The 20,469-nt window shown below is 45.6% G+C and overlaps 1 protein-coding gene across 1 annotated transcript in view; it reads left to right on the forward strand.

The window, feature by feature from the left end:
- Positions 1–3,969: 3,969 nt before the first annotated feature.
- Positions 3,970–20,469, forward strand: part of LOC111958666 (brevican core protein-like) — a 20,460-nt gene continuing 3,960 nt past the window's right edge. The window contains 15 exon segments of the mRNA XM_070437337.1: positions 3,970–4,269; positions 10,751–10,833; positions 11,238–11,624; positions 12,496–12,670; positions 12,821–12,948; positions 13,037–13,330; positions 13,460–13,668; positions 13,671–15,096; positions 16,347–16,758; positions 16,860–17,507; positions 17,625–17,780; positions 17,898–17,992; positions 19,792–19,899; positions 20,053–20,099; positions 20,102–20,189. Coding sequence (XP_070293438.1) covers positions 4,265–4,269; positions 10,751–10,833; positions 11,238–11,624; positions 12,496–12,670; positions 12,821–12,948; positions 13,037–13,330; positions 13,460–13,668; positions 13,671–15,096; positions 16,347–16,758; positions 16,860–17,507; positions 17,625–17,780; positions 17,898–17,992; positions 19,792–19,899; positions 20,053–20,099; positions 20,102–20,189 — 4,261 coding nt within the window. The 5' untranslated portion in view covers positions 3,970–4,264.

Here is a 20,469-nt window from a genome sequence, read left to right on the forward strand (position 1 = left end):
AGTCCGCAGGTTTTGGTAGCGGGCCGTGTCAGTGGCATTGTATTGTCCTCAAAGCGAGCAAAGAAGTTATTTAGTCTGTCTGGGAGCAAGACATCCTGGTCCGCAACGGGGCTGGTTTTCTTTTTGTAATCCGTGATTGACTGTAGACCCTGCCACATACCTCTTGTGTCTGAGCCGTTGAATTGCAACTCTACTTTGTCTCTATACTGACGCTTAGCTTGTTTGATTGCCTTCCGGAGGGAATAGCTACACTGTTTGTATTCGGTCATGTTTCCGGTCACCTTGCCCTGGTTAAAAGCAGCGGTTCGCGCTTTCAGGTTCGAGCGAATGCTGCTATCAATCCACGGTTTCTGGTTTGGGAATGTTTTAATAGTTGCTGTGGGTACGACATCGCCGATGCACTTTCTAATGAACTCGCTCACCAAATCAGCGTATTCGTCAATGTTGTTGTTGGACGCAATGTGGAACATATCCCAATCCACGTGATCGAAGCAGTCTTGAAGCTTGGAATCAGATTGGTTGGACCAGCTTTGAACAGACCTGAGCGCGGGAGCTTCTTGTTTTAATTTCTGTCTGTAGGCTGGAAGCAACAAAATGGAGTCGTGGTCAGCTTTTCCGAAAGGAGGGCGGGGGAGAGCCTTATATGCGTCGCGGAAGTTAGAATAACTATGATCCAGGGTTTTACCAGCCCTGGTTGCGCAATCGATATGCAGATAGAATTTAGGGAGTCTTGTTTTCAGATTAGCCTTGTTAAAATCCCCCGCTACAATGAATGCAGCCTCAGGATATGTGGTTTCCAGTTTACATAGAGTCAAATAAAGTTCGTTCAGGGCCATCGATGTGTCTGCTTSGGGGGGAATATATACGGTTGTGATTATAATCGAAGAGAATTCCCTTGGTAGATAATGCGGTCGACATTTGATTGTGAGGAATTCTAAGTCAGGTGAACAGAAGTACTTGAGTTCCTGTATGTTGTTATGATCACACCCCGTCTCGTTAATCATAAGGCATACACCCCCGCCCCTCTTCTTACCAGAAAGATGCTTGTTTCTGTCGGCGCGATGCGTGAAGAAACCAGCTGGCTGCACCGACTCCGATAGCGTCTCTCGAGTGAGCCATGTTTCCGTGAAGCAAAGAACGTTACAGTCTCTGATGTCTCTCTGGAAGGCAACCCTTGCTCGGATTTCATCAACCCTGTTGTCAAGAGACTGGACATTGGCGAGTAGTATGCTAGGGAGTGGTGCGCGATGTCTCCGGAGCCTGACCAGAAGACCGCTTCGTTTGCCCCTTTTACGGCGACGTTGTTTAGGTTCGCCGGCTGGGATCAGATCCATTGTCCTGGGTGGAAGGCAAAACACAGGACCGCTTCGGGAAAGTCATATTCCTGGTCGTAATGATGGTGAGTTGACGTTGCTCTTATATTCAGTAGTTCTTCCCGACTGTATGTAATAAAACCTAAGATTACCTGGGGTACCAATGTANGATGGTGAGTTGACGTTGCTCTTATATTCAGTAGTTCTTCCCGACTGTATGTAATAAAACCTAAGATTACCTGGGGTACCAATGTATGAAATAACACGTAAAAAAACAAAATACTGCATAGTTTCCTAGGAACGCGAAGCGAGGCAGCCACCTCTGTCGGCGCCTGCCCGGGTCAGGGTGTGAACCGTGTGCTACTGCCTTTGGCTGTTCTGTTTTCCCCCCTCCTTCTGTGAAGACCTATGCTAGGTATTCAAAGAGAACCGTTCTGTTCTTCTCATGTCAGCCTTGGCCTACCTCTATTGACCGAGCAGGCAACTGAAAACCACGGTATCGCCACCGCTGGTGCCAGAGCTCCCGATGGCTAAATCTAGGACATTACACCTTCTCGCCAGAATGTACCAGTGATTCTGAGAGGGCACGCCACTCTATGCCAGTCTTCCCGGCTGCCACCCATTCACTGGTTACGTGGATCCTTGTTTTACATTGACGGACATCTTGACTCTTCACAATAACTATCCACTGAGGTTTAAAGACAATTCATTTCACAAAAAAACTTTGACTTGTTGGAGCTTTCCATCATTTCCTCCTATCAGATGGTTTTTACCATTTCATGTCAAGGAATAAATTGTCTCTCATGCATATTCACTTGTAACTCCACTCCCACTTGTGTAGGCACCGCAGAGTGGACCTTTACAAATGGCAGAGAAGCCGGAGCTTTAAATTCTGCCACAAAATGCCTGGTAGGTACCATGCAGAGAAGTCATTGCGCAAGGTTGAGAAATGACCTATCAATGCATTCATCAGTGAGACAGCTGAAGAAGTATGCAGTCTGTGAGATAAGTTAAACAGGTTCTCATTAATATTGATTTAAAAAGGCAGTAAAGTATTACAGCAGTGGAACAATCAGGTCAGTGATCAGATTTAATCCCAGGTGGAATGCATGTCTTTGTGCCATGAAGGGATATAGCTGAATGAATTGGGAAACGTTGCCTGGAATGAAAGTATTCCCAGAGCAAGTTATTAAAGTTGTAACATACATGTATTTTCTGCAATTATGTTTTGGCCCTCACATCATTATCAATTATACCATTGACATGGATGGTCGCAATAACCAAGAATGAACTAGACATTGGGTGGGAAGTGCATATCCATGCCTCTGGGCCTGCAGTCCAACAGCGGCGTCCGTCCCACTGGCTTCCCAGCACCCATGTTGACCGTCCCGCACCATGCCTATATGTTAGATTCCTCCACAGCCCGCCACTCGGCCGCGACTGTCAGCTGAGCAAGGCTATGAACAAAGCCGTATTCACCCTCCCCTCTTACCAAGACCTCTTGCTCAGCACTACTACCATGCTATACCCACATTTCTAACTTCTGTCTGTTCATACCGTTGGACCATTAAAACCTCTGTGGGTGGCCAGCATCCACACTCTGTCCACAAGTGGTGAGCATAGCAGACATGAATCACAACTCTGACTCTGCAGCCTGTCTGCGAGAAAGCAAGGTCCTGCTTTGTGTCTAGTCGGAAATCTGTACATAATCGTTTCCCACATAATTTCAACCTGTATCATGTGTTTGACTTTTATAGGAAACTGGGTTAACTCTGATGGCTGTGAAAGGACAAATAGTTCCTCCACATTCTCATATTGTTGTGCAAGTAATCCAATACAGGTCTTGATGAATCCCACAGAGATTTTGTTAAATTGGGAACTGAAATTGCATAAGCATCCAAATGGAACTCAAAGCAATGTGATTGTGACACTTGACCTTTGTTTGGCCTTTCATGTTGTCGATAGGTTGAGCAAAAATATCTGCTATCATCCACATGTTAATCAAGATTATCCCAGATTAATGACCCTTAATTAATCCCTTTGTGCAGGGGCACATACTGAGGATAATTTTAGATTGTTCAACATTAGCTGTTAACCCTCAGTCTTGGATGAATTGCTATTTTCTTGAGAGCCTTGCAATATTTCAGGGGAGCTTATAGGAGGAGTATTTTAATGAAGATTTCCTCTCCTTTTTATGAGTGATCAGCGATGGTCATAACTGGTCATATTCTTCATGACAGGCAATGAATAGGCCTAATCAAATCACCATGATATGTGCTCTTCTCACTGAATTTGGAGCGTTGAAACAAATTATTAAAGTGGTTTACAAGTTTGGTTGGTCAATTTAAACAGTTACACGATTGCTCAAAATAGAACAATTGAAAAACCAACATATTGAAGTGCTGTTTTCTTTTAATTGTATTATAGGTAACTGGAGTATGTGAATGGGTGCTGCTGGTAGCCTATAGGGCTCTATTGTAGTCCCACTGCAGCATCCTCAGTGGTACCCTCTTCTGCGAGATGGTGTGGGATCGCAACTTTGAATTCAGGCTATTGACTTCTGATATTAATATCCCCTAAAGTGATTCCTTCAACCTGCATGCTTGTGGGCGATTGATTTGTTATTTCCGTTTTTACCCCCCCCCCCCCCCCCAATCATCGCGCAAATGGGAAAGCGTTCTTGGTCGGAGGAAGAAAGTGGGCTGTTCAAGATTTTGGTGTGCATAATTCTCTGCCCCCCTATCCCAATCCCTCTTTACTTTGCTTCCTTCGCTGGCGACGGAGCTCAAAGACGTTCTTTAGCTTTTTCAATTCAACTTGGGGAGCCTGACAACCCATTGTCTAATTTCATTCAAATTTGGTGGAAAAAATAATTATTAGAAGTTTCACCTGTCGAGTCTGCTTCAAAATACAAAGGTCCACAGAAAGGATACTTTGAGAGGGTCGTTTAAATGAGGTAGGTGATGGATTTGTAAATCATATATTTTTGGCATGTCCTTGATAAATATAAGCATACATTTCTGTCGCAAAATAACACGTTTTGTTCATGAATTAGCCAACAAATGTTTTTTCGTTGTGTAAATCAAACTTAAAATGCTCAATACATTTTGCCATAATTATAGCTATTTAGAGCTATTTCGAAAAACGTTTTAAACAATATAGCCTATATTTTTCGTCAGAAATATATAATTAAATATTTTCTATCACCTCTTTTAGCCTACTGTTATTGCTATTCTGTAGGTCAAAATGACAATTTTATGGAAGTTTATTTTGATATAAAGTTATTTTGACTTACCACGAGCCCACAATCTCAAGTATTCAATGTAAAATAACATTTTCCTCATGCATTGTTTGCTGAGCACAGTTAAGCAGGATCCAGACAGATTGTACCTGCTACAGTGCTGTGTAAGGATTCACTCCAAACTGATTTTATTAAGTAAATCGCATGGGGCAATGCACACTGTTGTTGTAGGCCTACTTGTACCTATAGAAATACAAGTTGTACTGTACTCTAAACTGACTACATATGGACATTCTGTGACAGTGAATACAGCATATTTTCCCCAACCAACTACTGTATTGACATTAATACCAGTGGCTTTGTTTAAACATATTGATTAAGACATACAGATCTCTGAACTGGAAAGGGAAAGGTGGAAACCTAGTCAGTTGCACAACTGAATGCATTCAACTGAAATGTGTCTTCCGCATTTAACCCAACCCCTCTGAATCAGAGAGGTGCAGGGGGCTGCCTTAATCGACATCCAGCCCGGGAACAACTGCCTGTCAAAGGCTTGGACCTTTTGATGCCAGTTGATTTTTGAGTTGGCTAACACAGATGTTTTGTGGAATGTCAAGTGATAGTTACGTTGGAACAGGTAGCTAGTTGCTCTACACCTCTCACAGTCAGCATACCTATTTGGCTAGTTTTCTTCATAGTAAGGGGCACTTACAATGTATAGGCTATTTCATGACATCTCAGTGTTGATTTATCAACACCTCTGTTTCTAAGTTGATGTTGTCGTTTTAAAAGAACTAACATCGACCCATACAGTATGTTGACCTAGTTTAGTACTATGCTCCAAGCAGGACCTTTCTGATACAGTATGTATGTCAACAAGCCTTGTACMTTTACATGGAAAAGTGGAACTGTAAACGTTTACGTGTGAGAGAGCCCCCCAAGCCCAGCCCCTGGATGTGCTCGTCACTCAAGCCCCAGGTAGGGACAGCCATGAGGAGCTCCCTGAAATATGAAGAGGGGTGTGAGGTGAGCAGAGGAAGTGACACGCATGCCCTACCCAAGTGGACTCTACTGCATGGAGTGGAGGGAGAGAGAGAGAGCAGGGTGAGTGCATGACCACTCTGCTGTACAAGAAACAGAATAATTAACTTCTGTTTGTCAGCTTGAAACTTTTATAGTTTTTATATTTAAATATTCAGCCAACCAGTCACCGGAGAAACGATAAGCAGGTCTGTATCATAATATATGCTGTTTAGCAGACACTTTTATCCAAAGCGACTTACAGTCATGCAAGCATATACTGTATTTTCGTATGTGTGGCCCTTGTGGGAATTGAACCCACAAACCTTGGCTTAGCAAGCCCCATGCTCTACCAACTGAGCCTCACAGGACCATTATTATTATCTCTTCCATAAAGAAAGTAGAGGCATATAAGAATAAAGGTGCACTTTGATGACACTTAGCTGAGTTTTAACAGGGCCAGATAATGCCCTAGTTGTCAGCCTGACGTTACTGGTCTCTTAATCATGTTCCTATGTACGATCAAGTAGCTATATCCTCCTTGCAGCCTGACTGTCAAGACAGACACTTTGATGCTATGGTATCTGGGTTATCCTTCTCAGTTTGACTAACCTTGCAAATATGACTGTCCATTGCAAATATGAGATCACTGGTTTCTAAATAGGTCATTGCACCATCTTCGTGCTGTTGACTGACGAGAGTAGACTGATTTGGTGTACTGCTGTGAGTGTTGCCACAGTTTGCCTTGACAGTCTCCCATAAGCCCTTTAAGCGCTCAGAAGCCCTACATTTCTGCCTAATCAGCCCGTGGCACAGGCTACAAATTGGCCAAGGCTCCCTCCCCCCCATCCACCTCCATGAGTCAGTCCCTTTGGCTGGAGTGGCTAACGGCTAAAGCTAATAGCAATATGGCTAATGTCACTCCTCAGCTGGACCTTCTGTTGTGTCCTGCCCTGCCGGAGGGGCACTGCTCAATCACACCAAAGCTTCCTTCCTGTTGACTTTCTCTCTCTCTCTTTCCTCTCTTAGTGCACTCTGTACAATTTTGCCCCCCCCATCTGTCGCTCTCATAGCCCCTTTCTTTCTCATTCTCACCCCCCCCCCTTTTTTTGCTTCCTACCAGCCTGGGCCTGTGAGGGGGTATGAGTTGCCCCTAGAGATGGGCAGATGGAATCATTCGAGGTAACGCGAGGCAGGATTGGAGGATGGGCGTGGTGGTGGGGTGGAACGAGGCCGGGTAATGGAGGGTGGCAGACTGGCAACGGTGGTGGTCTGTGCCATTTCCATGAAAGGAGGGGGAGTCACTCAGATTCGGGAACTATACGAAAATAATGACTAGGACAGCTGGTGTTTGATAAGCTACAGAGGAGAGAGGCTGTGTGGGAAAGGTGTCTGTGTTCGTGTATACGGTATCTCATTCTATTTGACCATAGAGAGTGATGTATCAAACCATTACTTAAGCCAAAAGATAAATAATCTGTTCCTAACCCTCATTGAATCAGTCCAAGAAAGTATAAGTCCACTTACAGAGGTACTTACACACCCACACACTTCCCCCTTCCCACCACCATCATCCCCATCACCAACACTGTATACTGCAGTCCTTCAGCCTGAAATGACCTTTCTAGGTCAGACCAAGGTGAAGTCATTGGTTATTCCAGCAACTTGTGATGCATGTCTAAGCACTTCTGAGGTTGCCTGGGATGCGTCCTCCCCTCTCTCTCTCTCTCCCCAGAGGAAGCCCTCTCCCTCTCTCCTTGGAGTATGGAAATGTGTCATGGCTAAGGGCCATGTGCCCAACACAGCAGGGAAGAAAACTACTGTGTGTGTGTGTGTGTGTGTGTGTGTGTTAGAGTTTGGCGATATGAACAAAAATCCATATCATGATAAATTTACTGAATTATCATGATAATGATAAGTTGAACGATAAGTTTACAAGTTACTTTTTTATATTACACTTAAAACTACTTCTACCTCTTTGAATGTTGTGGCTACCATTGTCCCGTTTCATTTCAAACTTCACATTCCTCTAGTAAAGGCTACTTATTATTATCGATATCAGTAAAATGCCCTCGATAAATGTTTGGTTCGGTCTGTATCGATCATTTTGGGGTTTATTGTCCCAGCGCTAGTGTGTGTGTGTGTGTGTGGATATTGGGGGGTGGTGATGTTTTGGGGGTTGGGGGAAAGGAATACATATCAATGCTGTCTGCTTATATACTTCATTAACAGTCATAGGATTGAGGAAGATTGAATGGAGGGTAATTGAGGAACCGGACAAAAAATACTTCATTTTCCTAGAAACCGGAGCTGAGACAAGTAGGAGAGGGAAGGCTGCCAGTGTGACAGTTAATTTGCTTGTCCACATTCTCTCCATCTACTGTTATGGATACTGCCACAGATCTATCAGCTCCCCAATTTCATTTCAACTGACAGTTATGTGGATGAGTTACCCAATGATTTTCTTCACAGGTTCGAGACAGWWMTMMMRAWYTMSKARWTYKKKAKWWCTATCTTCACCACTAATCTCCACTGTATTATCCTAGTGTTACCACTTCCGCCGAAGTCGGTCCCTCTTCTTGTTCGGGCGGCGTTCGGCGGTTGACGTCACCGGCCTTCTAGCCATCGCCGATCCACTTTTCATTTTCCATTTGTTTTGTCTTTGTTTTATACACCTGGTTTCAATTCCCCAATTACATGTTCATTATTTAACCCTCTGTTTTCCCCATGGTTTTTGTGCGTGATTGTTTTATTTTAAGTTCGGTCCGATGTTTGTTGGCTTCGTATTACTTCATGTATTTGGACATTTTGAGTAAAGTTCCTTGTGCTACTCATCTCTGCTGTCCTGCGCCTGACTCCTCTGCACCAGCTACACCCAGATCCTTACACAGAGATCACACTCTAACAACCCCCATGTTTACTAATGGATTTACAGTTTATGTTATGCAATAGGTCACTGTACTTCAAACTTTGAAAAGAGAGTTTTACATGGGAACTTTGGGTAATTGATCATTAAGCAACAATCGGATTACTACAAAACCAACATTAATTTCTGCCTTGATTTCTAGTTAATTTAGTTCTTCTTGACCTAATTCCAGTTCCTGATGTGATTTCCCACAATATCAGGATTCTATATAAAAGTGAAGCAACAATCCAGGCAGGCAGTGTAGTGTATAGGTTGAGATTCTCTTCCTCTAACCTCGTCACTGGTTGCTTGTAAAATAGCTTGTAAAAAAGATTAAAAGGTCTGGATGTGACTTTTACAGTTAGTCGGCTTAATCTACCGTGGGCTGTCAGTAGACATTTCCTCCTGCTTCTCCATTTAGCGGAATCATCACTTCCTCCTAAGTCAAACTTTAGGACATCAAGACATTTGAATTACAGGGATATATCTGCAGATATAATAATTATAAAGATAATTGGCCTGATATACATGAATGCCACCTACAGTACTAGATAGTTTAGGTTGAATAAAGAATTCACATTGACTATATAGCCGAAGTTAGACTTGCATTTGAATAAAGGCAATGTACTGTACACTGAGTGTACAAAACATTAATAATGCCTGTTCTGGCCATGACATAGACTGACCAGGTGAATCCAGGTGAAAGCTATGATCCCATATTGATGTGTAGATAATCAGTGTAGATGAAGGGGAGGAGACAAGTTAATTAAAGAAGGATTTTTAAGCCTTGAGAAAATGAAGACATGGATTGTGTATATGTGCCATACAAAGGGCAAGACAAAAGATTTAAGTGCCTTTGAACGGGGTATGGTAGTAGGTGCCAGGCTCACCAGTTTGTGTCAAGAACGGCAACGCTGCTGGGTTATTCACGCTCAACAGTTTCCCATGTGTATGAAGAATGGTCCACCACCCAAAGGACATCCAGCCAACTTGGAACGCTTTTGACACCTTGTAGAGTCCATGACCTGGCAAATTGAGGCTGCTCTGAGGGCAAAAAGGGTCTGATCAATAATAGGAAGGTGTTCTTAATGTTTTGTCCACTCAGTGTAGATTTCTCTAATACTGTTAGAAAGTGATCACTAAAGCAACCAGTGCACTGGGTTTGCAGCATGACTGCGCAGTTCATTCACCAACACATCCAGTGGGGGGGGGGGGGGGGGAACTCTATTCATGTATACATTTTTGCACCTCTAAGAAACGCACTGCTTATTTGAATACACCGGCCTGCTCAGAATGGGTAATGTGGCGGTCCTATCGAGTCAGTGGGGAAAATGTGTAGCTGTGTCTGTGTGTCTTTAGTGTGTAGGTAATGTTGATGGGGTGGGGGTGGTTGGGGTTTAACATTAGGTTGCAAAAGGGATATAAGATGATAAAGCAGTGGAGTTGGAGAAAGGGCTTTGTGCCATGCCATCCTGGGGGAATTTGGGGGACATCAGAATTCTGCTCACACTCGAGAGCTCCCAAAGTCTGACTCATGCCAGCTGGATAACACCAAGGCCACACAGACAGTTACTGACTAACACACTCTAGTTGACTGATGCAAAAAGGCACATGCAGTACACAGCTACTTTACACACACACACAATCTGACTAATGACACTCCCTGACTTAAAGAGATTTATATACACATGCAAAACACAAAACCCCACAAAGACATATCCATAGACTCATCAATTTACTTATTGGAAGCTCAACAAAATTCTGCAGAATTAAAGAACAATCCCTCACACTTGTCATACAAATCAATTTGTCAAAATGAAGAATGAATATTTGTTATTTCAAAAGAACTTCAGCTTGATCAGGACTGACGTTGCATGTGATGGATTAACACACCATCCTATCCGTTCTCAAGGTCTCTGCTAAATGACAGCGCTGATGTCTTAGCCACGGTTTTTACTTTACGGTCGCAGAGGCTGAGGTGGTTGGTGAAAGCTGGCCACTTGCCACTGTCTAGTAATATACTCTGAGGTTGATGAATGACTGTAAGCATGAGTCAATATTTGTATATGTCTTATCTTGTCTCCAGGTATCCAAAGAGGCCACAGGACCCTTTGAGAGTTATTAAGGGAGTCATCCCTACCTCTTTTCCTCTTTCTCACTTTCTCTTCAGTACTTCTCCATTTGTCTATTAAGCTTTCACGATAATGATAATGTCTTTCTCTCTTTGTGTCTCTCTCTCCCCCCCCACCTCTCTATTTCTCTCTATTGCAGATTGGAGATGCTCCTGTCTTTGCTGCTGTGTGTCATCTGTCCGCTCGTCCTACCGTCCTCCTCTACCCCCAGCCAAGCCTCAGGTGCGTGACTAGCCTCCGTCAGTCCCGGCTATACTGACATCCATTCAATGATCTATGACCTTTGACTTCTAAGGGTATAGGGGCACTTTCTAATCACTCCCCGATCATTCATCGTTTTTGCTGACACACACACTCTGGAAACTATTTGAGAAGGTGTGACTTTAACAGCAAAAATCAAGGTTAACTGATGTGCCCAGGTGTGAAGAGGAAGTGTCTCATCCGGTATTTGTTTCAACAACACCATGACGGCAAATGGCAACTGGCAAGACTTTTAAATGGGTTCCAGACTTTAAAAAATAACATCAACTGCAGCCTGAGACACCCCCCCCCCAATTGTTTTTAAAAGGTGAACTTTTTGACTGTTTAAAGTCAGCAATTTAACCCATTTATTCTGCACTCACCAGATGACTCCAGACTCCTACAGGTGACCATCCCTACGACCCCTCCCTTATCTGCCGTTTTGGGGGGCTCTCTTACCCTACCTTGCCTGGTGTCTCTGTCCCACCCGCCCCCCAACACGAATGGCCGCCACGCCGTCCTCTCCCTACCCCGGGTCAAGTGGAGCGTGCTGTCCCAGGGGCACGAGACTGAGATCCTGGTGGCCCGAGGGGACAGGGTGAAGGTCAGCGAGGCCTACAGGGACCGAGCCTCCCTGCTCCATTACGCTTCCTCCCCGGCCGACCTCACCCTGAGGCTGGATGGCCTGCAGTACAACGACTCTGGCTTCTACCGCTGTGAGGTGCAGCAGGGCCTGGAGGATGCCGACGGTGTGGCTCAGGTCAAGGTCAAAGGTGAGGCAGGGGGTTGATGTCATAGATGTCGGGGATAAGCTAGAGTTCCTGACCTATGACAGTAACAACTCAGGAGTGTGTGTGTCAATGCTTGTATCTCAGCAGGCAGTGAGCCAGTCAGAATTGTCAGTCACAGGATGGCTCTAGGAGAGACAGAGAATGTCCTACAAAACACAGCATAGACACTGACTGTACATTACCACTTACACTGAGTGTACAAATCATTAAGAACAGCTGCTCTTTCCATGACATTGACTGACCATGTGAATCCAGGTGAAAGCTATGATCCCTTATTGATGTCACTTGTTAAATCCACTTCAATCAGTGTAGATGAAAGGGAAGAGACAGATTAAAGAAGGATTTTTAAGCCTTGATACAATTGAGACATGGATTGTGTATGTATGCCATTCAGAGGGTGAATGGGCAAGACTAAAGATTTAAGTGTCTTTGAAAGGGGTATGGTAGTAGGTGCCAGGCGCACCGGTTTGTGTCAAGAACGGCAACGCTGCTGGGTTTTTCACGCTCAACAGTGTGTATGTGGGCCAGAACCCTTGTGGAGAGCTTTCGACACCTTGTAGAGTCCATGGCCCGACGAATTGAGGCTGTTCTGGTGCAACTCGGTATTAGGAACGTGTTCTTAATGTTCTGTACACTTATTGTACACTTCTGTCCCTTTATAATGTCATACAAATTCTGCTGAGATGAATTGGTTGTCCCACCCTATGCACCCAGCAGGTAATAGATGATGGATTGCCTGACCAGAGCAGTTTATAACCTCATGAATCAGATATAGCCTATGCTTGTGAATGTAGCTGTAGTTCACACAAAATATTGAACCTGAAATAACGGCAAGACTGTGGACCTTCAACAGGGGTGGTGTTCCACTACCGGGATGCTTCCAGTCGCTATGCCTTTACCTTTGTGCAGGCCCGGGACGCCTGTGAGGAGATCGGGGCTCACATCGCCACCCCAGAGCAGCTCTTGGCAGCCTACCACAGTGGCTATGAGCAGTGTGATGCGGGCTGGCTCTCAGACCACTCAGTGAGGTAAGGGCCTGGCAGAGAAAAGACCACTGTAAATGTTCTCTCATATCAAGCGGACACAGATAGAGAGATGCTTTCATCCACTTCAATATACTTTCCCCCCTGTTATAACAGTTGTTTAACACTATGTAGTATCAACACCCTTCTCCACAGATATCCCATCCAGATGCCACGAGAGGGATGTTTTGGAGACATGGACGGGCATCCTGGAGTGAGGAACTATGGGCTGCTGGAACCTGATGAGCTGTACGATGTATACTGTTATGTGGAGAATATAGAGGGTAAGAAAATCTGTTATTTATTGGAGTATTTCATCAATTTGATCAAGTGCAGATGATCACAATCTGATTTCTCCCTCCATATATACAGGGGAAGTGTTCCATGGATCTGCCCCCCGAAGTTTCACCCTATGGGAAGCTAAGGCCTATTGTCTGGCTCAGGGAGCGGAGCTGGCTACCACAGGTCAGCTGTATGCAGCCTGGAATGACGGACTGAACGCCTGCAGCCCGGGGTGGTTGGCTGATGGGAGTGTACGCTACCCCATCGTCACTCCCAGGGAGCGTTGTGGTGGAGGGGAGCCTGGGGTCAGGACTGTCTATCGCCATTTGAACCAGACAGGCTTTCCAGAGGCACACACTCGCCACGACACTTACTGCTTCCGTGGTAAGAGCTTTTGAAAGCATAGGTATTGATATGATACTGGGCTTCAGTAGTGGCATCCAAACTCAGTTCCTACTGTATTCTAAGTCATCCTCTGGCCTAACTTTTATTCATTGCCCTTGCATCTGACAGGCAACAGCAACACTCACACCGAATCTCCCCATGATTACCTGGCAACAGAGCCAGAGGACATCGGCCAGGACATTGTGACGCTGCCTGAGCCTCTGGAGGAATTCAGCCTGGGTCAGGTGACGGAGCAGGTGGTGAGCGAAGAAGCTCAGGGCTCCCTGACTGCCGTCCCTGTTCCAGAGGAGCAGTACGCAACAGAGCATATAGAGGAGCAAGGGGCTGTCCCTGGAGAGCAGTACCCAGAGCAGAGGGCTGTCCCTGGAGAACAGTACCCAGAGCAGAGGGCTGTCCCTGGAGAACAGTACCCAGAGCAGGGGCTGTCCCTGGAGAACAGTACCCAGAGCAGAGGGCTGTCCCTGGAGAACAGTACCCAGAGCAGAGGGCTGTCCCTGGAGAACAGTACCCAGAGCAGGTGGCTGTCCCTAGAGAGCAGTACCCAGAGCAGGTGGCTGTCCCTGGGGAGCACGGAGAAGAACAGGGGGTTGTTCCTGGAGAACACGGAGAGGAGCAGGGGGCTGTTACTGAGGAGCAGTACCCAGACCAGCCTGGAGAGGAGCAGGGGGCTGTCGATGGCCAGGGCCCTACTGTTGTCTATCACGAGGAGCTACCCTTTCCGGTTGAACACCAAGACCCATTCACCCCCACATCCTTCCCCCAAGACCTGGAGCCCACAGAGGACACCTGGCAGCCGGTGAAAGAGGTCAGCAACCCAGAATCATATCAGCCTGCCCCTGAGGAGACAAACTTAGACTCAAACTACCCAGTCTCACCCTATGATGAGCTGAATGCAAACCCAACACTGTATCCACTTTCTCCCGAGACAAATTATGAGTCAGGTGATCTTACAACTGCTCATGAAGACAACATTAGTAGCCCCGATCCCTACCAGCCCTTGTCAGAGTCAAACGTGGAATCAGGAGAGCTCTCTATAGAGGGTGTACCAGGGACTGCTCTGGAGGCCCCCGTGCCCACCACAGGGTATGAGGAGGTGGACGGGTCCAGTGATCCACAGCCCATGCCTGGCACAACCCCTGAGAGTGGTGTGTCTCAGTATGGTATTTCAGAGGAAAGCCATCTGCAAACAGGGATCACCCAGGAGACCGAACACTACACTTTTACCTCTGAGACCGCAGGCTACAATGTATCAGGAGTTGAAGCCACTACTAGTCATGACAGCTCTCCAGAGGAGCAACTGGAAAGTGGGCTGCCCACACCTCCTGAGGAGGACCACTCCGGAGATGAGCATGTCATCCAGGAGCATGTCACAGACACAGACTCGGTCTACCCAAGCACCTCTTACGACCTCTCAGGAGGGTCCATCAGGCCTGAGGGAGCCATCGCTGGGGGTGTTGAGGAGACATCTGTATCTTCCACTTCACCTCACGAGGAAACGGAGCTCTTCCCTGACCAGTCCACCACTCAGCCTCCATACTGGGAGAACACACCTGAATACCGCCGTACCAACTCTGTGGACCACAGTGCCAGTGTCCTTCTCCCTGAGGAGCATACCACATCACTGGACTCATTGGTAATCCAGACAGCGGAGAACGGTGGCTCTGCTACTGCTGAGTCAGGAGACCTGGCTACCCTAAGCCCAGTGGAGATGGACCCCTATGAACTGATCCCTACCTCTGAATATGGTGAGTCCATAGAGAAGCCTTTCTGTGCATAAGGGGCATTTTTTAAACACTTTTATTTATGTAATGTACTGAAGATTTAGTGTAGTAAATATTCAGATGTGTATTTAATGGTATAAAAAGCATGAGCTGGCGCACCCCTAAAAAAGGTGGTAGAGGTGCTGACTAATGGCGTGTAAATTGTATTTATTAATTTATCTAACCTTTATTTTACCAGATAAGTTGACTGAGAACACATTCTCATTTACAGCAATGACCTGGGGTATAGTTACACGGGAGAGGAGGGGGATGAATGAGCCAATTGGAAGCTGGGGATGATATGGTGGCCATGATGGTATGAGGGCCAGATTGGGAATTTAACCACTGGGGTTAACACCCCTACTCTTACGATAAGTGCCATGGGATCTTTAGTGACCACAGAGAGTCAYGACAKCRGTTTAARGTCCCATCCGAAAGACAGCACCCTACACAGGGCAATGTCCTCAATCACTGCCCTGGGGCATTGGGATATTTTTTTAGACCAGAGGAAAGTGTGCTTTCTACTAGCCCTCCAACACCACTTCCAGCAGCATCTAGTCTCCCATCCAGGGACCGACCAGGACCAACCCTGCTTAGCTTCAGAGCCAAGCCAGCAGTCGGATGCAGGGTGTTATTCTATAAAAAGCTATAAAATTGTAGGCTATTCAAAATTCAAAATTCAATAAAAATAGAGTTGCACACTCTATATACAAGCTCCCAGTCATTTATTTGATAAACCACCAACATTTCAGCATCACTGTGCCTTCTTCAGGGTAATGTCATGAATGCTTTAACGTGAATGTCTACATAACCTGGTTCAAGCATTCATGACATTACCTTGAAGGCACAGTGATGCCGAAACGTTGGTGGTTAACCCAATAAATTACTCGAAGCTTGCACAGTATTTATTTTATATTTACGTTGATTTAACTAGGCAAGTCAGTTAAGAACAAATTCTTATTTTCAGTGACGGCCTAGGGACAGTGGGTTAACTGCCTTGTTCAGGGGCAGAACGACAGATTTTTACCTTGTCAGTTTGGGGAATCGATTTTGCAACCTTTCGGTTACTAGTCCAATGCTCTAACCGCCCCGTATATCTTTATTAAATTACATGAAAACATCTGTGCATATGTAATGTGTGATACATTTTTTTTATTAAGAGCTGAACACTCAAGTGTGGACAGGGTTACACTAACCGTAGGCTTCAATAATGTTTGTGATCTGTTTCCTGGCAGCTTTTGACCCCACTCAGGAGCAGTCTGGTGTCACGTCACCTGACTCCTCTACCCTAGATGACCATGTGGAGCAGAAGGCAGGAGGCACAGTGGACTCATTATCAGAAGTTTCCATGGGCTCCACTGACCTAGGTTCAGTTCCAACTGACGAAGTCCTCACAGTTACTTATGACACTGGCTCTAATGAAGCCTCTGGGGTCCACGAGGGAATGCTTGACGTTACCCTCTTGACATCCCCCAAACCTATAACCTATTCCCCCCCGACCCAGCGTTCCGTGGAAGCAGAGGCCAGCTCCCCAGGTGACTTCATAACCTTCATCCCAGAATCCAGCGTTCCATCTGGGTTTGATCCCCTGGAGGAAGGGCTGGAGAAGGTGGAGCCGCGAGAGGGTTGGGTGAAATCCCAGAAGTAGTCGAAACTACTACCCCAGAGACAGCTTCTGGTGAGGAGGGGAGTGGAGATGAGCAGAATGGTCAGGAGTAGTGGAGATGAGCAGAAGGTCAGGAGGTGAGTGGAGAAGAGGAGAGTGGTCAGGAGGCGAGTGGAGATGAGGAGAGTGGTCAGGAGGCGAGTGGAGACAAGGAGAGTGGTCAGGAGGCGAGTGGAGACGAGGAGAGTGGTCAGGAGGCGAGTGGAGACAAGGAGGTGGTCAGGAGGCGAGTGGAGACAAGGAGAGTGGCCAGGAGGCGAGTGGAGACGAGGAGAGTGGTCAGGAGGCGATGGGAGAAGGAGAGTGGTCAGGAGCGAGTGGAACAAGGAGAGTGGTCAGGAGGCGAGTGGAGACAAGGGAGAGTGGCCAGGAGGCGAGTGTCAGGAGCGAGTGGAGATGAGGAGAGTGGTCAGGAGGCGAGTGGAAACAAGGAGAGTGGCCAGGAGGCGAGTGGAGACGAGGAGAGTGGTCAGGAGGGAGTGGAGACGAGGAGAGTGGTCAGGAGGCGAGTGGAGACGAGGAGAGTGGTCAGGAGGCGAGTGGAGACGAGGAGAGTGGTCAGGAGGCGAGTGGAGACGAGGAGAGTGGTCAGGACGCGAGTGGAGACGAGGAGAGTGGCCAGGAGGCGAGTGGAGACGAGGAGAGTGGTCAGGAGGCGAGTGGAGACGAGGAGAGTGGTCAGGAGGCGAGTGGAGACGAGAAGAGTGGAGACAAGGAGAGTGGTCAGGAGGTGAGTGGCCAAGAGGGAGTAGAGTCCGGCTCAGGATCAGGCGAGGGCATTCTGCATCTGCTAATCTGGAGAAAGCTCAGGATCCTTGAACCAGAAGTCCCATAATCAATGAAACTGTCACTCCATCAATGGCACAACTGTCAATGGCACAGATGAAAGCGAGCCTGAGTCGAGCACAGATGCGCCCTCTACTGACATGGAGATCACGCTGCTCCCTGACTTGTCCCAGACCCCGTGCCCTCACCCACCGTACCCCAGGAGTCCCGGGCCGATGTAGATCTAGAGTACAGTGGGGAGACCTCAGTCACGGAGGACCCTGACTCCATCACTCCACCCACTGAGGAGCCTGAGGAGACCCCAGCCCGACGCCCACCACAGTAGACTACGATGACCAGACTACGACGGCAGCACCCCTATATCCAGAGGCGTTGATGAGGAGAAACTGATTACCACTCCTACTACTCCAAGATTTGGGAACATTTCAGGTAACGTTCAATGCAACTCAAACCATGGCAATTATTTGAATGCATGTGTTAATGCAAATCATAATTGCATACTTTCTACCATATACCTCATCTTAAATTACTCACTTGGACTCTTGTATTTATTTTATGGTCTCAATGCCTCCCCCACTCTGCTTAGTCATTAGAACGTTTTTAAAAATGCATTCACATGGCAGCAGAGTAAACAACTGACTCAACAAAAGAAGGGGATTATCATTGTTTCTGTTGGAGGTAAACACACAGCAGGGGGAGCTGTTCTGTTCATAGCAGCAAAGAGATTGGGAACATAATATGCAGAGTGACCTCCAAAGGTATTTGTACGGTGACAATTTTTGTTTTTCTTTTGGCTCTACTCCAGCACTTTGGATTTGAAATGATGCAATGACTATGAAATCTAAACACTTCTACATTAATGTGGATGCTACCATGATTACGGCTAACCGTGAATGAATCGTGAATGATGATGACTGAGAAAGTTAGAGGCATAGATAACATACCCCCTCCAAAAGTGTTTTGAAAACATATTCTATTCTTATTTCCAATCAAGTGACTCCAAAATGCACACTTACATTATTCACCATTAATTGGTTATTGGGCACAAATAATACTGAAACACAACCAAAAAATGCATCCAACAGGTTTGTAGTCACAAGCTTGATGTACTGTATTTAGTCATTGTGTGGCTAGGAATTTTGGACCAAATACTAATCTTTCAACTACTTGAATACACATAAGTGAATTTGTCCAAAATACTTTGGTTGCCTAAAAATGGGGGGACTATCTACAAAAAGTGCTGTAATTCACCCGATATGTATGAAAATACCCTTACATAAAAGCTGACAGTCTGCACTTTTAAGCTCATAGTGCATTGTATCATTTTCAAAGCGTGGAGTACAGAGGCAAAACAAAAATAAACAAAGGGGCCAGTGCAGTCAAAACAGGATTTCCTGTTTTTTGTAATGATATTTCCACAACTGATGAGGTCGAAATAACACTCTGAAATTGTAAAAATGCATGATCATTCCCTTTTAGTACAAGAGCTATTTTTTTAAGAAAAAAGAAACCTGGAATTTCAGCCCTGTTCAGGTGGGAGGGAGTTTTTGGCCCACAGCATGACATCAACAATCCAATCTGATTATTCTGACCAATGACCAGTCATCTTTTATTTGCATATGTATCCTCTTACATTGAAGGGGCTCTAGAGTCTAGACAATCCTATCTGCCAAGCAGGGCTGTATATGTAAATATATTTCAATTTGTATCAACAAGCTCACACAATCATACTGAGCAATTCAATGGCAAAATGAGACTCAGGAAGTTATTTTCAAGTAGTTATTTTCATTTATTTAGACATATACAGTGATGATCTAAAAATAAAATGTAAAGAATCCACTTCATATATGCATGTGAAAAGGTACACTATGTATGAAATTTCCCCTCAGTAACAGGGGCTTGAATAGGTAAAATATATTTTCTATAAGCTGAACACTCAGGCCACTGTAGGCCTATAGTCAGTCAGTCTGGTGATGAGTACTGTTGGTATAGATTGCTCCCTCCAGTGGCACTATAAATAAATTTCCCATGTAAATCAACAATAAAGTGATCCCGTCGTATCTGTCTTTACATTGCAACTATATAGAGGGGATTCAAAAATGAACACACACACACACACACACACAACACACACACACACAACACACACACACACAAAAATATTTTAGATATGTTGTTACTGCATTTACATTGGTGCCAATGCTTGTCCTCTCCTACCTTTGTCTCAGATGCCTGCCTAGATAATCCTTGTTCCAACGGGGGAACATGTGTCGACAGTGGGTCTTCAACCAAGTGCCTTTGCTTGCCCACCTATGGAGGAAACATGTGCCAGACAGGTACAGTAACAGATTTCATGTTTTGTTTTCTCAAAGATAATGTTGAAATAATTAACATTATAAATGTTATGTGTTATTTATATATAAATGTTAATTATGTATATTTTTGTCTCCTCTGTGTGCATCTAACCTCTTCTTCTTCATGTTGGTTAGACCTGGAGGTGTGTGAGCCGGGTTGGGAAAGAGTTCATGGGCTTCTGGTTACCAACATTTCACCAAGCGTCAGGGCTGGGAGGTGGCAGAGAGCACTGTCGTTTGTGTGCGGTCACCTGATCTCGGTCATGACCCCTGAGGAACAGGACTACATTAATGGTACAGCAGGCCTGAAAACATGTCCTTTGATCTTGTAACAGACAGCGCCGAGTGCTCTGCATAACTTGACCTGTGTAACCCTCATTCCCTGGATTGTTAAAAAGGTGTAATTCAATCACTTAAATGGGAAAATTTGTTAATTTAAACTATTTTATCAAAGCTTCATTTAGGTGTGAACAGAACTTACAGTCCTAAAATGCATAAACTGAATGCGTAATGACCCCTCTGTAACCCCAGTACCATCTGTGAGGAATATTT

The sequence above is a fragment of the Salvelinus sp. IW2-2015 genome, linkage group LG35, assembly GCF_002910315.2.
Source record: "Salvelinus sp. IW2-2015 linkage group LG35, ASM291031v2, whole genome shotgun sequence".
Taxonomy (NCBI): Eukaryota; Metazoa; Chordata; class Actinopteri; order Salmoniformes; family Salmonidae; genus Salvelinus; species Salvelinus sp. IW2-2015.